Source organism: Molothrus aeneus, chromosome 18, assembly GCF_037042795.1.
Source record: "Molothrus aeneus isolate 106 chromosome 18, BPBGC_Maene_1.0, whole genome shotgun sequence".
Classification (NCBI taxonomy): Eukaryota; Metazoa; Chordata; class Aves; order Passeriformes; family Icteridae; genus Molothrus; species Molothrus aeneus.
In genome coordinates, this window is record NC_089663.1 from 8,871,455 (window position 1) to 8,883,652 (window position 12,198).

The 12,198-nt window shown below is 46.5% G+C and overlaps 1 protein-coding gene across 1 annotated transcript in view; it reads left to right on the top strand.

The window, feature by feature from the left end:
* The first annotated feature begins 2,849 nt into the window (after positions 1–2,849).
* The window catches only part of TTC28 (tetratricopeptide repeat domain 28), a 78,865-nt gene continuing 69,516 nt past the window's right edge, over positions 2,850–12,198 (top strand). Inside the window, exon 1 of the mRNA XM_066561968.1 lies at positions 2,850–2,958. Coding sequence (XP_066418065.1) covers positions 2,932–2,958 — 27 coding nt within the window. The 5' untranslated portion in view covers positions 2,850–2,931. The remainder of the gene's footprint in view (positions 2,959–12,198) is intronic.

Sequence of the window (12,198 nt, forward strand, 5' to 3'; positions counted from 1 at the left end):
TGAACTCCTTTTTCCCTTTTACAGGCCAGGCTTGCTCAGCAGCTGCTGTAGCTCATTCACTCATGCAGAGTCTCATCTGTAAACCCTTGTGAGGTGCTGTGTCTGCCTTCAGCACTCTGGCTGGAGGGGAGTAAAGTGACAGACATGGAAGCCCTGTAATGAATTGAAAGCTGCTTTAATAAATTCAGAAATTAAAGGACTTGATTTCATTATCCTTCATGAATTTGCCAGGGGACTCAGCTGTTAGGAGCTTGGTCTGCAGTGCTCTGGCTGTATGGGAGTTACTGAAGTGCTGGCATCTCACACTGCCAGGGAAGTGCAGGTTGTTACTCTGAGTCTTCATGGACCAGCACTGGCCAATTTAGCTGCTATCTAAGTAGAGTGACACAATGAACTGAATTCTCATTCTGCTTGGATAGCCTGACCTGCAAACTGCACAACAAACCATCTCCAACAGGACCTTTTCCTATTTGCACTGTGTGATTGTTTCTGGGTGATGCTCACTTGGGTTGAGCAGAAGGAATTTCAAAGTGTAACAAAGATATCAACTTAGAATTTATTGAAAAGAAAGGATTATGCAAGAAATGTGATAATAGATCAGACAGTTCTAGGTTCTTGCCAAAGATTAATTTGAAGAAGACACTCTAAAAGGTTTTTTATCCATTGAGTTGTAAGATTGAGAGCTATCAGATATGTCTAATAATGCACAGCTTGCTTCTGATGTTCACTGAGTGTAGGAAAGGAGGACCATATATTGGACTGTCAGATCTACAATGCAAATTTTAAAAACACCAGTAAATCAAGGATAGTAAAAAAATAGAAAGTATTGGTGTAGGCTGTCATTGTGCTGGATTATTTTGTACTAGCTGGCCAAAATTATGACCATTATTCACTCTACAGTAGTAAAAGGAATAAAATATGTTTGTTAATGTATTTCCTTGTCACTGGACCTGAGATGATTGGAGGTGGTGTCACCTTTATCTTATCTCAAGTTCCCTTATGCTTCAGTCAGGGGTCACATCCAGGGAGGGATGGGCTTTGGTGGTCTCAGCTTCTTTACGCAAGTGTTGCCATAATGGACAAAAAGTCCTTCATAACAATGTTTAAGCCATTAACTGTAACATCACAGTCTCTCACGACAGCTCCTGCATTGCTTCCACTTAATTATCCTTACTTGGGAAGAATTTCAAAAACCTCCTGTTGATTATGTCAAAACACCACATTTTGTAATCTGTGTGAATTTGATGAAGCTTCCTTCTGACAGCCACGTGGAGAATGGCATTGTCTGATGCTGAGCACTTATTTTCTTGACTCAGGCACCAACTGCTATGTGCAGAACTCTTCAGAATTGTCAATACCAGTTTTTCAATTTATGGAAATCTGAGTTTCAGGGCCCACTGCTCTGCTGTTGGTGTAATAGAAGGGCAGAGCTCTGTGAGACACTAGCTCTGGGGAGTAAAACCAGCAGGAGTTCCTGTTCCAGGTCACACCTGTTCTTTTCAGTCCCTGCTGCGTTTCAAAGCTTTATTTTTCACTTTTCACTCTGTGCTGCCATGTGCACTGTCAGTAATCCAGGGGAAGGTGTGGGAACAGAACACAGAGCTCATGTCTGAGGACAGTGGGACAAGATGGGACCTGCTGAAGGCAGCTTTGGGTCTGTGTCTGAGTTTTGTGTCACTGTGGAAGGGAGTTGCATCTAAGCATCAGGGCTGGAGCTGAAATACCCCTATCAGTGCTCTGGCCTCCCTGAGACCCAAGGCATGCTGTCCTTTGGGACTGAGGACTGCGATGGAAAGAAGCAACTGTTGTATTTCCAAGGGACCTGGCAGTGAATATTTTTTGACCTGTGTTTTGATATTACATTTTGCCATTACGTTTATTGTTTACCTCCAAGATGCTCCACTGTTGGTCATTCCCACAGCAATGAAAACTACACCTCTGCACCATTTCAATAATGTAAGCCTGGAGTTAAACTGTGTTGTGTTCATACCCTAAGGATTTGTTACTCTCTTGAGCCTATTAGAGCAATCTCAGAACAGCCCTTGAGCTCAGGCTGGAGCTGTGTGATGTTCGAATAACTGGATCCTTGGAGATGGCCACAGTGCCCAGCTCTGCCTTCAGCCCCAACCCTCGCAGCGACAGCTCCGCAGGAAAAGAGCGTGAACACAGGGCAGGGCTGGGGCTGCACAGCCCTTCCAGCACAGCCCTTCCAGCACAGCCCTTCCTGCTGCGGCACCGCCGCTCCCCCGTGTGCCCGGGGCTCACCTGTGTGCAGGACACAGGGACTGTCCCCGTGCCCTGATGTCTTCGTGCCCGGGCACGGGGCTGTTCCCGTCCTTGGACACCCCATGCCCGGACACAGGGGGGCTGTCCCCGTGTGCTGGGCTGTGCCCGTGTGCCCGGACACAGGAGCTGTCCCCGTTCTTGGACACTTCGTGCCCGGACACAGGGGGGCTGTCCCCGTGTGCCCCTGACATTGGGGGCTGTCCCCGTGTGCCGGGTGACACCGACAGGGGGCGCAAGAGCCGCTCCCGCTCGCAGCGCCCCCTGCCGGCCCGGTGCGTCCGTGCCCGCTCGCGTGCGGCGGGGGCGGGGCCGGGCGCGCGGCGGGGGCGGGGCCAGGCGGGCGCCGCCCCTGAGCTGCCGCGCGCCGGGCGGGCCGGGCCGGGGCCGTGTCCTGGTTCGGGTCTCGCCGCCCGCGATGCGCCCGGGAGCGGCCGCGCCCCGCGGGCCCCGGGCGTGACCGGTGCGGGCGGAGCCGCCGGCTGGGCACAGCCCCCGCCCATGGCCCGCGCGGCCGGGCCGGCTGCTGTCCCGCGGGACGCGGCGCGGGCCTGGCGGCGGGGCCGGGCAGCATGACCGCGGGCTGCGGCCCCGCTGCGCCCGCCGCCCCAGCGCCACCTTGATGCTGCACGTCCCCGCTCTACAAATATGATGAAATGGCAGCCCCGGAAGAAGGTGAGTGCCGGCAGGGTCCGCCCCGCTCCCTCGGCGCTGCCCTGGCCCCGGCGGGAGCTGCCGCCGCCGCTCGGTGCCGCGGGCGGGGTCCGGGCGGCGCTCGGGCCGCGCCCCGGCACGGCCGCGGCTCCCGGTGCCCGCGGAGGGCCCGCGCCGGGCGGTGCGCGGGGTCCGTGCGCGGGGTCCGTGCGGGGCCGCGGCCAGGACGCTGTTCCGTGGCGCTTGGCAGTGCGTTTTATGGATATTCTTTGAAGGGAAAACCCAGCAAAGCGAGTGGGCTGTGCCGCCCCTCTGCGGCAGTGACCCTTTGCTCCTGGCAGCTGTGGACTATTAAACTTTTTATTTTCTTTTTTTTCCATTTTAGATTTTTGTTTGGTTTTTTGGTTGGTTTTTTTTTTCGTTTGGGAAAGCCTGCTTGAACCAGCAGGGCTCCTTCTGTAGCATGTTGTGTGATACTGTATCTTACATCAGGGAAGAAATCGGAATCATATGTGAAAGGCATGAGAGTGTCTCTGGCTGTGAGTGTGAGACGCGAATAAGCGGTGTTAGACTGTCCTGGTTGGAACGTGCCTTGTGCCACTGCAGCTCCGGCTGATCACTCAGGCTTTGTACACGGGAACCTCATCTCTTTTCAGCTAGTCTGAAGCTGTTCCTTCAGGTTTTTTTTTCAAGCAAGTGATTGTACCTAGTGAGAGGAGTTCTTATTTCAAGTCATTGTCTCGTAAGAAGGATAAACAGATGACAGTCAAGCTTGGTGGGAGTGTTGGTGCATTTTTTAGGTCCCTCTGTGCCTCCTTTCAAACTGGTTTTAAGATGTCTACAAGCTGTAGGTTTTTTAATGTCTGTTTTTACTATTTTCAAGTGAATGTGCAGTCACTCCTGTGGTTACGGCTGTGGAAACCCCTCCAGGCCATGGTTACAGCTGTATTGACTGAACCACTGAAATATTATTCTTGGCTGTTGGCTGGACTCCTCGGCTCTGGAAGATTCTGTTCAGAGTGTCAGGATTCACTCGGCAGTATTGGCTCACCCACTTATGCTTAAATCACCATGTCAGATGGTTATTTTTTTTCCCTGCATTATTGTCTGTGTCCAAACCGAGTTGATTTAGGGCAACCAAATTTGATCGTGTAGAAGGTACACGAGACAGCTGAACTTCTCTGAACTGTCAGGCTTGTCTGAGCAAAAAATAATTCCTGTTCCTGATGTGATGTGATGCAAACTGTGTTCGTGTTGGAGTAGGTTGTGCGTTCAGCTGTAGTCCCAGGGAATCTCAGCAGAGGTTCTTCGGTCTGTGCTGCCAGCAGCCTCACGTGAGCACGGCTGGGATTTCTGCTGGCCCGGTGCCCTTGCAGTGCTGGCGTCATGTGCTGCTCACAGCAGCCTCAGGGAAAGGGGCTGTGCAGACCAGGCAGGAGGTTCTGCTGCCCCAGGTCTGAGTGGCACAGAAAATGAGGCAGGGCAGCACTGAGTGGCACCACAGCCCGTGGTACTGCTGGTCCTTTCCTCAAGTGACTTCCGAGAAGTCATTTCCCTGCCTAGTCCCTATTAGAATACCCAAATAGGAGCTGAATGCCTGTGCTGCTTCACTGAATCAGGAGTCTCCCTTGATTTATTTATTTATACTTGTGTTGTTTTGCTTTACCCATGTTTTTATTATTAAATGTTTAAGGTGTTTTGCTCATTGAGAGCTATTTGCTTTCACAGCTGTGAAATGGTGCTGTATAGAATCTCATGCAGTTTATTAGTCCTGTGTGTAACCCTGGAGTATGCTCCTTTGTCTGGTGATTCACAGATACAGCTATTGCCTGGAATGTGTAACTGGTTCTCTTGCTGTATAGAATGTGAAAAACTGAATTTGCTTGTGACTGAAATACTCCTGTTGTATACCATGTGTGTTTTTAAGTTCAAAAAATGACTGTTGTTTACTGATTTTTTCCCACAAGCATCAGAACGAATAAAGATTCTTTTCCTGTGGGCCTTGGTGACTCACCTCTGGCTCCACTTCCTTCCAGGTTTCCCCTGCATCCTTGTCTTCTAGTCCAGAGCAAGGTCCATGCTGGCCAAGTGCCCTGGGATGCAGGCACTGGGCCCAGGAGCCAGGGGCTGCCAGTGCAGTGTGTGAGTCTGTTGCCTTGGGAAGTCAGGCTGGAATTCCAGCATGAGCCATCCCCTGCCATTGGGTGAGCACAACTGCACTGACAGCATCTCAGGAGCCAGGAATTATTCTGGGTCTGGCTGCAGCCACGACTGATTCATTACATTGATCATATTCTTTGAAAAGCATAAAATCAGCCGTGTCAGTGTGTTCAGCAGCTCAGATTTTAGGAATTTCATAGAATTGTTATGTTTGGACACCAACTCCAACTGTCAACCCTGCATCACCATGTTCACCACTAAAGCATGTACCCAAGTGCCACATCCACATGGATTTGAACATTTACAGGGATGATGACTCCACTGCTACCCTGGGCAGCCTGTGCCAGGGCTGGACAACTCTTTCCATGAAGAAATTTTCAATAATATCCAACTAAACCTTCCCTGGTATAACTTGAGGCCATTTCCTCTTGTCCTGTCATTTGTTACTCCGGAGAATGACCCTCAGGTGGCTACAGCCTCCTTTCAGGGAGCTGTAGGGAGGGAGAAGATCCCCTCTGAGCCTCCCCAACTCCCGAACTGCTCCTCATCAGATTTGCTCCAGACCCTTCCCCAGCTCTGTTCCCTTCTCTGATGATCTCTTCCACGACCTTCTCTGGCACTGAGGGCAGGCTGACAGTGTTGTAGTTCTGGAACTAAATCTTTCCTTTTTCAACACCTCTTTCTGAAGCTTCCTTTGGCTCCAGGGTACAGTTTGCTGCCAGAGCCACATGTACTGCCCACAGGATGCTGGCTCCAGTGGCTCCCTCATCAGTGAAATGGTGATTTTTGCTGGATTCCATTGCCCTGGACTTGCCTTGGGCTGCTCTGACCTGTTGTTGGCCAGGGGTTGCTGCAGCCTCTGGGCTAAGGAGAGAGAAGATGGCGTGGATGGTGGTGTGGTCATGATTGCTGATGGAGAATAGTGAATCTATGGTTAATAATAAAGATGTCTTTATACTTGTGAGTGCCTGATGGGGTACCGGAGTTCAGATGAGAGCCCTTCTTTCCGAACTGTGCAAGCCAGCAAGTTATATGAAGTGGTGCTTCATGTTTATGAAATGTACCTTGTTTATATGTAGGAGCAGTGTGGGAAATTCTGCCTGCTTGAGCCTGATAACAGCAGCTGGTTTAGATACTAAACAAAATTGCACAGAGGAGTCAATTGCTAATCAATTCTGTGACCAAATGCTGGACAAAATCTGAACTGACTGTGGTGGGTGTGGATGTCATGAAGCATTCAGTAAATCATCAATAGCAACACAGGGCTGAGCTGAGCTATCCCTTTGTTCCTGACTGCCACAAGTTAGGCATATTTACCCAGAACATTTCTGTAAGAAGATTCATTCATGTGTAAAGCCTCTGTGTACAAACAGCTTCTTCAGTTTTCCTGGAGTACAGAAGAAAATATGCTCTTAGGAAATTCATGCAAATCTCATTATCTCTCTGCCATAAGTTACTCTCTTGGAGATCTGTATTTGTTTTTTGAAATCTGAATGTGTATATTATGGTATGTCCATGTCCTCTGTTTGCATTTTCAGTACGTGCTGGAGACTGGATTAGTGCATTTCATCTTGGTCACTGTGTAATAGTAGGATCCAAAAGCTCAGATTTATGTTTTTTTTTTCTTGTAATCTGTAACTTTGTGCCACCATTCCTGGCTCCATCTGTTCCTGCTGCTACTGAATCTGGGCACACACATCATGTTCTCCATGGGAGAGGAGCTGTTTTCTTGCTGTGCCATTTGGAGCTGAAGTGGGGTTGAATGGGAGTGTTTGGGTTCCTGGGACAACCTCTGTTATTCACTAGAAACAATGAAATACCTTTTTGTGACCTTGTTCTTGTCAGTAATGATGTCTGTGTGACTCTTACAAGCAAGCACTGTGGGGAATCTACAGTGATTGCAATCTGTATTGTACTGCAGCTAAAATGTCACAGGCTGTAGAGTCCTTTTCCATGGGGAATGGAATGGGCAGGCCCCTGGGTGGGCTATTGGTGTAAAAGTCACTTTTTCACTCTGTTTTGTGGGGTGAAATGGTTTATGCTGTGGAAAGGGGCTGGGGAATGCTTGCAAGGCTGGTAATTCCTGCAGAGGAGCACGAGCTTAGCTGACCTTGGTGTCCTTCTCTGGGCAGGTTGGCAGGTGATGGGCAGCACTGGGAGTGGTTGCATGAGGATTTATTGATGTGCCAAATACCATGATTTTTCTAAGCTGGAAAGTCAAACTGATTTTCCAGAATTCTGTTCATATTAGATTAAAATAAGGAAATGAATTTTTGTAAAAAATATTTTTTCCCCTTTTTCTTCTTTTCCTTTCTCACCCTTGCTTCTTTCCCCACTTTCATAACTGGCAGTTATCAGAGGAGTATTCATGAGCTTTCCTATTTTATATTTTTAAAGAGACTTTTAAAATCTAAATCTACCCTCTTATATGCTTAAATAAACAGAAAAGGATAGTATTCCTGACCTGTTAAATATTGCAGATCTTTTCCATTTAAGGCAATCCAGTCCTTGGCTCTGGAATGATGTTATGCCTGAATTCATAGCGATCTGAGCTGGTAATCTGTTGTTCTGCTGTGATGGACCAGTGTCCTGCCTTCCCCTTAACAATGACTGAAATCAAAAAGCTTCTTTCAGAGAGGGGAGAGCCTGAGGGCACCTCCTCGAGGGCAAGGCTGACTGGGTGGGAACAAATATTGATTTGAATATTTCCAGTAGAAAAGTCTGCAAAATCCTGATAGGTCTTAGCCCATTTCTCACAAATTTCTGTGATGAAATGTGCACTGTGTAACTACATTGCATTATCTAAGATTTTTTTATATCTGATGAGAATTTCTGTATCTTCACTTCCAGTCTTATGGGCATTGTAAGATACCTGACACCTGCTTGGTATTGTGCAAGCTCTTTTTCTGTACTGTGTACAGCAAAGACCCAGCAACTTCTGAGGGGACAGTCCCCCAAAATGTTATCATTTTATCTCTTGCTATCAAATTGCTGTTGCCTTTCCCATCTCTTGTGCTTCAGGGTCTCCTGCTGTATGGATGATTGCCTTTCACCTGTCTGTGACCATTTAGAGTTTTCAGCACACTGAACACTCATTGATAATGCTGTTTATCTGTTGGGTCAGTGGTGAGCTCTGATAAACTTGCTCTGAAAACTCTTGTTCTGCAGTGCCTGGAAGATGCTGTGCCTTGAGCAAGCTCAGCCCAGCACTGCAGAAGATCAGTGAACACTGTGCTCCCCTTTCCACAGGCTTGGAGCATGATGTTCTGCTGTACTGCTGGCAGGCTGAATCGGGATATTATGGGATAACAGAGATGTATGGGGCAGCAGCAGTCCAGTGGACTCTGCTCCCACAGCTGGTCACAGGAGATGTGGGATTGTACATATTTGCTTATGAAAAATGGTGAATAACTGACATTACATGTTCCTGACAGACATTTTCCTTATGCACAAGAAGAACAGCTGACAGACATTTTCCTTATGCACAAAAGCAACAAATGCAAATATTAGTTTCTCGTAACCTCTGGTATTTTGTTTGCATTTATACAGTTTTTACAAATACTGGAGCAGCTGTTGCCATACTTGTCTTTATTGCCCAAAAAGGAATGCATATCCAAATGCTGTCTTGGAGCCTTTGATTCCCTCAGCAGAACAGAACTGAATGTCCAATATGCAGTGCTATAATTGATCTTCCTTTGATGTAATCTGTGCCTATGATCTATTCCTCTTCTTCTGCATGCACTTCTAAAAATCCATATATTTTAGGCTTTTATGAAAACCTAATTATAGGGTCATTAAGTAGGGTTTGGTGATTCTTGTTAAGGTTATCAAAGATAGATGCATATTTTGGCAGAGCAGAAGCGTGGGTTAATCAATGTGATGGCAACATACAATTCACCAAGAAAAATATTCCTCCTCTATTTCCTAAATAGAGCATTTGATGGGAATGTCCTTTGCAGTAAGTGCTGTACTGCAGAATTTCAGTGTAGAAGATAATTATTACTTGTAATTATGGAAATTTGTGCAAGGGAAATTGTTTGAATTTGTTCCTGTTAGGAAATGGAATTGCTCTACTTGCAATATTTGAATCCTTTTAGATGATTAATTCAATCTTCCTTAATTCCTATGTATGGGTCTTGTAACCTTCTGATACATCTAAAATCATCCCTTCAGTCCTACTCATCCATTTGAATTTCTACTAGAGCTGGCTTTGGTTTAGAAGAAAAATCCATGACATGCACAAAGCTTCTCTTAAACTGGGTCTGTTACTTCAAGAGCTGACAAAAGAGGTTAAAAAGGAGCATGAAGTTAGATGTAGGTGGAGGTGAAAGAAGAGGATGTGAGAGCTGGGTAAGGTCAAAACTTATCCCTTATAGCAAGGGTGCATGATATGTACATTGTACCTGCATTGCACCCTGGAGTCAGGTTGGATTTGTAAGCACAGCTCATCATCTTGCTGTGTTTGTACATGTTTGTCAGAGTTGTGTATTTGAATTGAACACTGGAAAATAATTTCATTATTTGAAGTCTTTCTGATTAGTTTCAATGTCACTTCACAATGTTTTGTGGAAAGAATGAAATCTTCAGCTGCCAAATGACATTAGTGCTTTTTAGTATATTTGTAACATTCTTCTCTGTGTTACTTTATTTATGTAGAAATACCATGCTCTGGTAAATCAACCCTTGTAATAGGGATTCCTGGGTCAATTTGTAAGAGAAGCAGCTGCTTGTATTGCTGAGTGTATTTAACTGGAACTTGGAGTATTAGGTTGACAGGAGCAGCTAAGCATACAAATCTGAGAAAATACAGGCAAAATGAAATTGTGGAATTCCTTGATACAGGTTGGATGGACTGGTTCAGCCACAGAGTGTTTGGGAAGGAAATCTTGTCTTTGGAGGAATGGAAAAGGATTCCCTCTGTGAGGCAAACACAGTGGTTCATAACTGAGCCTAATGTGGGGTAACAGCAGAAGCCCAGCATGGAGGGATTTTTTGCAGAGATGCTGGTTTGAAAAGGTTTGGAGTAATGAATAGGGAAATGCTCTCAGATTGCTTTCTCCTATGCTGCAAAAACCAGGGCTTTATAAATAATAAAATACCTGTCTGTGTCATCAGCTTAATTGGAACAATCTCTGAGACCATTACGCTTTGGTTAGCCACAGTTAAAAGTGTCAGTAACATTCCTACTGGGATATTTATTAAAGCTGTATGGATTGTGCTGTCAGCATAGCTTGGGTTTGTTCCCCAGGAGCTCAGCTGCCTGGCCAGAGCTGCTCCCTGTTCATCCTGGGGCAGGCTCTGATGCTGTGTGGATCCAGTGGCTGTGCTGCTTGGGAGTGACCTTTGAAAAGTGTGTTTGGTGGCAGGGGGCTTGGCTCCTCAGCACCTCTCTGCCCTCTGAGCCTTGCTGGTAAGGTGGGGTTTTTTTATTTTTTAATTTTTTTTTTGATAGAGGGTAAAAAGTCATGTTTAAAAAAAACCACTGTTTTTTTTCCCCATTATATAAAAATACAGGTCTTCCTGTCAAAGTTACTTATTGTTTCTTTTATTCTTGTTTTTATTATTTAGTAGCTTACTACATTTAATGGAGTAAATGAGGAATTGTGAGATGCACTTAAGTGTGACAACTTTTTGCAAGCTATGATTACATGCTTTCCAGGGCAGCACTAACAATTCAGTGCCTACAGCTATGTGAATAACCCAGATCTAGGCTTGTATAGTTTCTTGCCTACATTGAAATAAAATTGCACAGCTGAGGTGGGAATATTTATGGGTTAGGCTGGTCTGAGACTCTGAATAAGAATTAAGCGTAGTGCCTTCAGTTGCAAATAATTTCTGTCCTTTTAATGGAAAACAGTTTATAGAAACACTTTGTGTGGTTACTGTACAAGTGATTGAATCTTTTCTGGACACAAGCTGCTGTTTGTCCTGCCATGGAGCAGCAGAGCAGTTGGGTATTGCAGTGGTGGGTAGTGCTGGAGCTGGCACCTCACGAGCTGGGCAGGTTCTGCAGCCTGGGCTCAGTGGTGTCAGGAGGGGGCAGGTTCTGCAGCCTGGGCTCAGTGCTGCAGTGGTGGACATGCAGCCCAGGGTAAAACACTGCAGAGGATTTGGTTGCCAAGATGCTTCTCTTGGCCATTGCTCTGGTGGAGGGTCCAAAGGGATTGTGCAGGTCTGGGAGCTGCTGCCACCTCAGATTAATTGATATGATGTTGTGTATTTGTAAGGAAGCATGCCAGATTGTATTCTGAACTGAACAGCCATCAGAGGGATAAAACCAACTGTCTGACCTCCTGGTAAACCATGCTGTTTTTCTTTTAGATTTCTTTGTATTTTTCTTTGTACTTTGCCATTACTCTTTCCTTTTCTGATTATCTTGTAACCTGCCAGGTGATGATAACAGCTCATCTACTCTGAAACCCAAGTCTGGAATGGAAAGAAAGGCAATTCCTTTGATACTCTGGCAACTATTCACATTTCTCTGACAAACCTCCTCTGCTGTGACTTCCTTCAGCAAACACCATTTAGACAGGCTGTCCATGTGCCTCCTGTATGGATGGCTGCAAGAGTCTATTCTGCCCTCTCTTAAAGTGGAATCACACCTAAGCAAGCATGAATTAACCTCCATAAAACATTCAAATATTTTTACTCTTAAGTGGCAGGAAGGAGGGACTTAGGTGATACATAAAATATCCAGCTGTGTTATTCATGTTAATTAGGCCTTTGCAGAGACTCTTATGACTTGGCACCGTCCCATTTTCCATAGAAATGTTACTCTGTTATGGTTGGAGAGCCCTTTCATGAATTTCTGGGTTCTGAGTATTAGCTCTTACTCAGATGCAGACTTGTGACAAGGATATCTGGGAAGAGAAACACCTTTGCCAGTCTCTCACAGCATGTAATGCAAACCACAGCTTCCCCCTCCTCAGACTTGCTAGAAATTCTTCCATGTGGGAGTGCTGAGGCTCTGGCACAGGGTGCCCAGAGCAGCTGTGGCTTCCCCATCCCTGGAAGTGTCCAGGGCCAGATTGGATGGGGTTTGGAGCAACCTGGGCTAGTGGAAGGTGTCCCTGCCCATGGCAAGGGGTGGAACAGGATGGG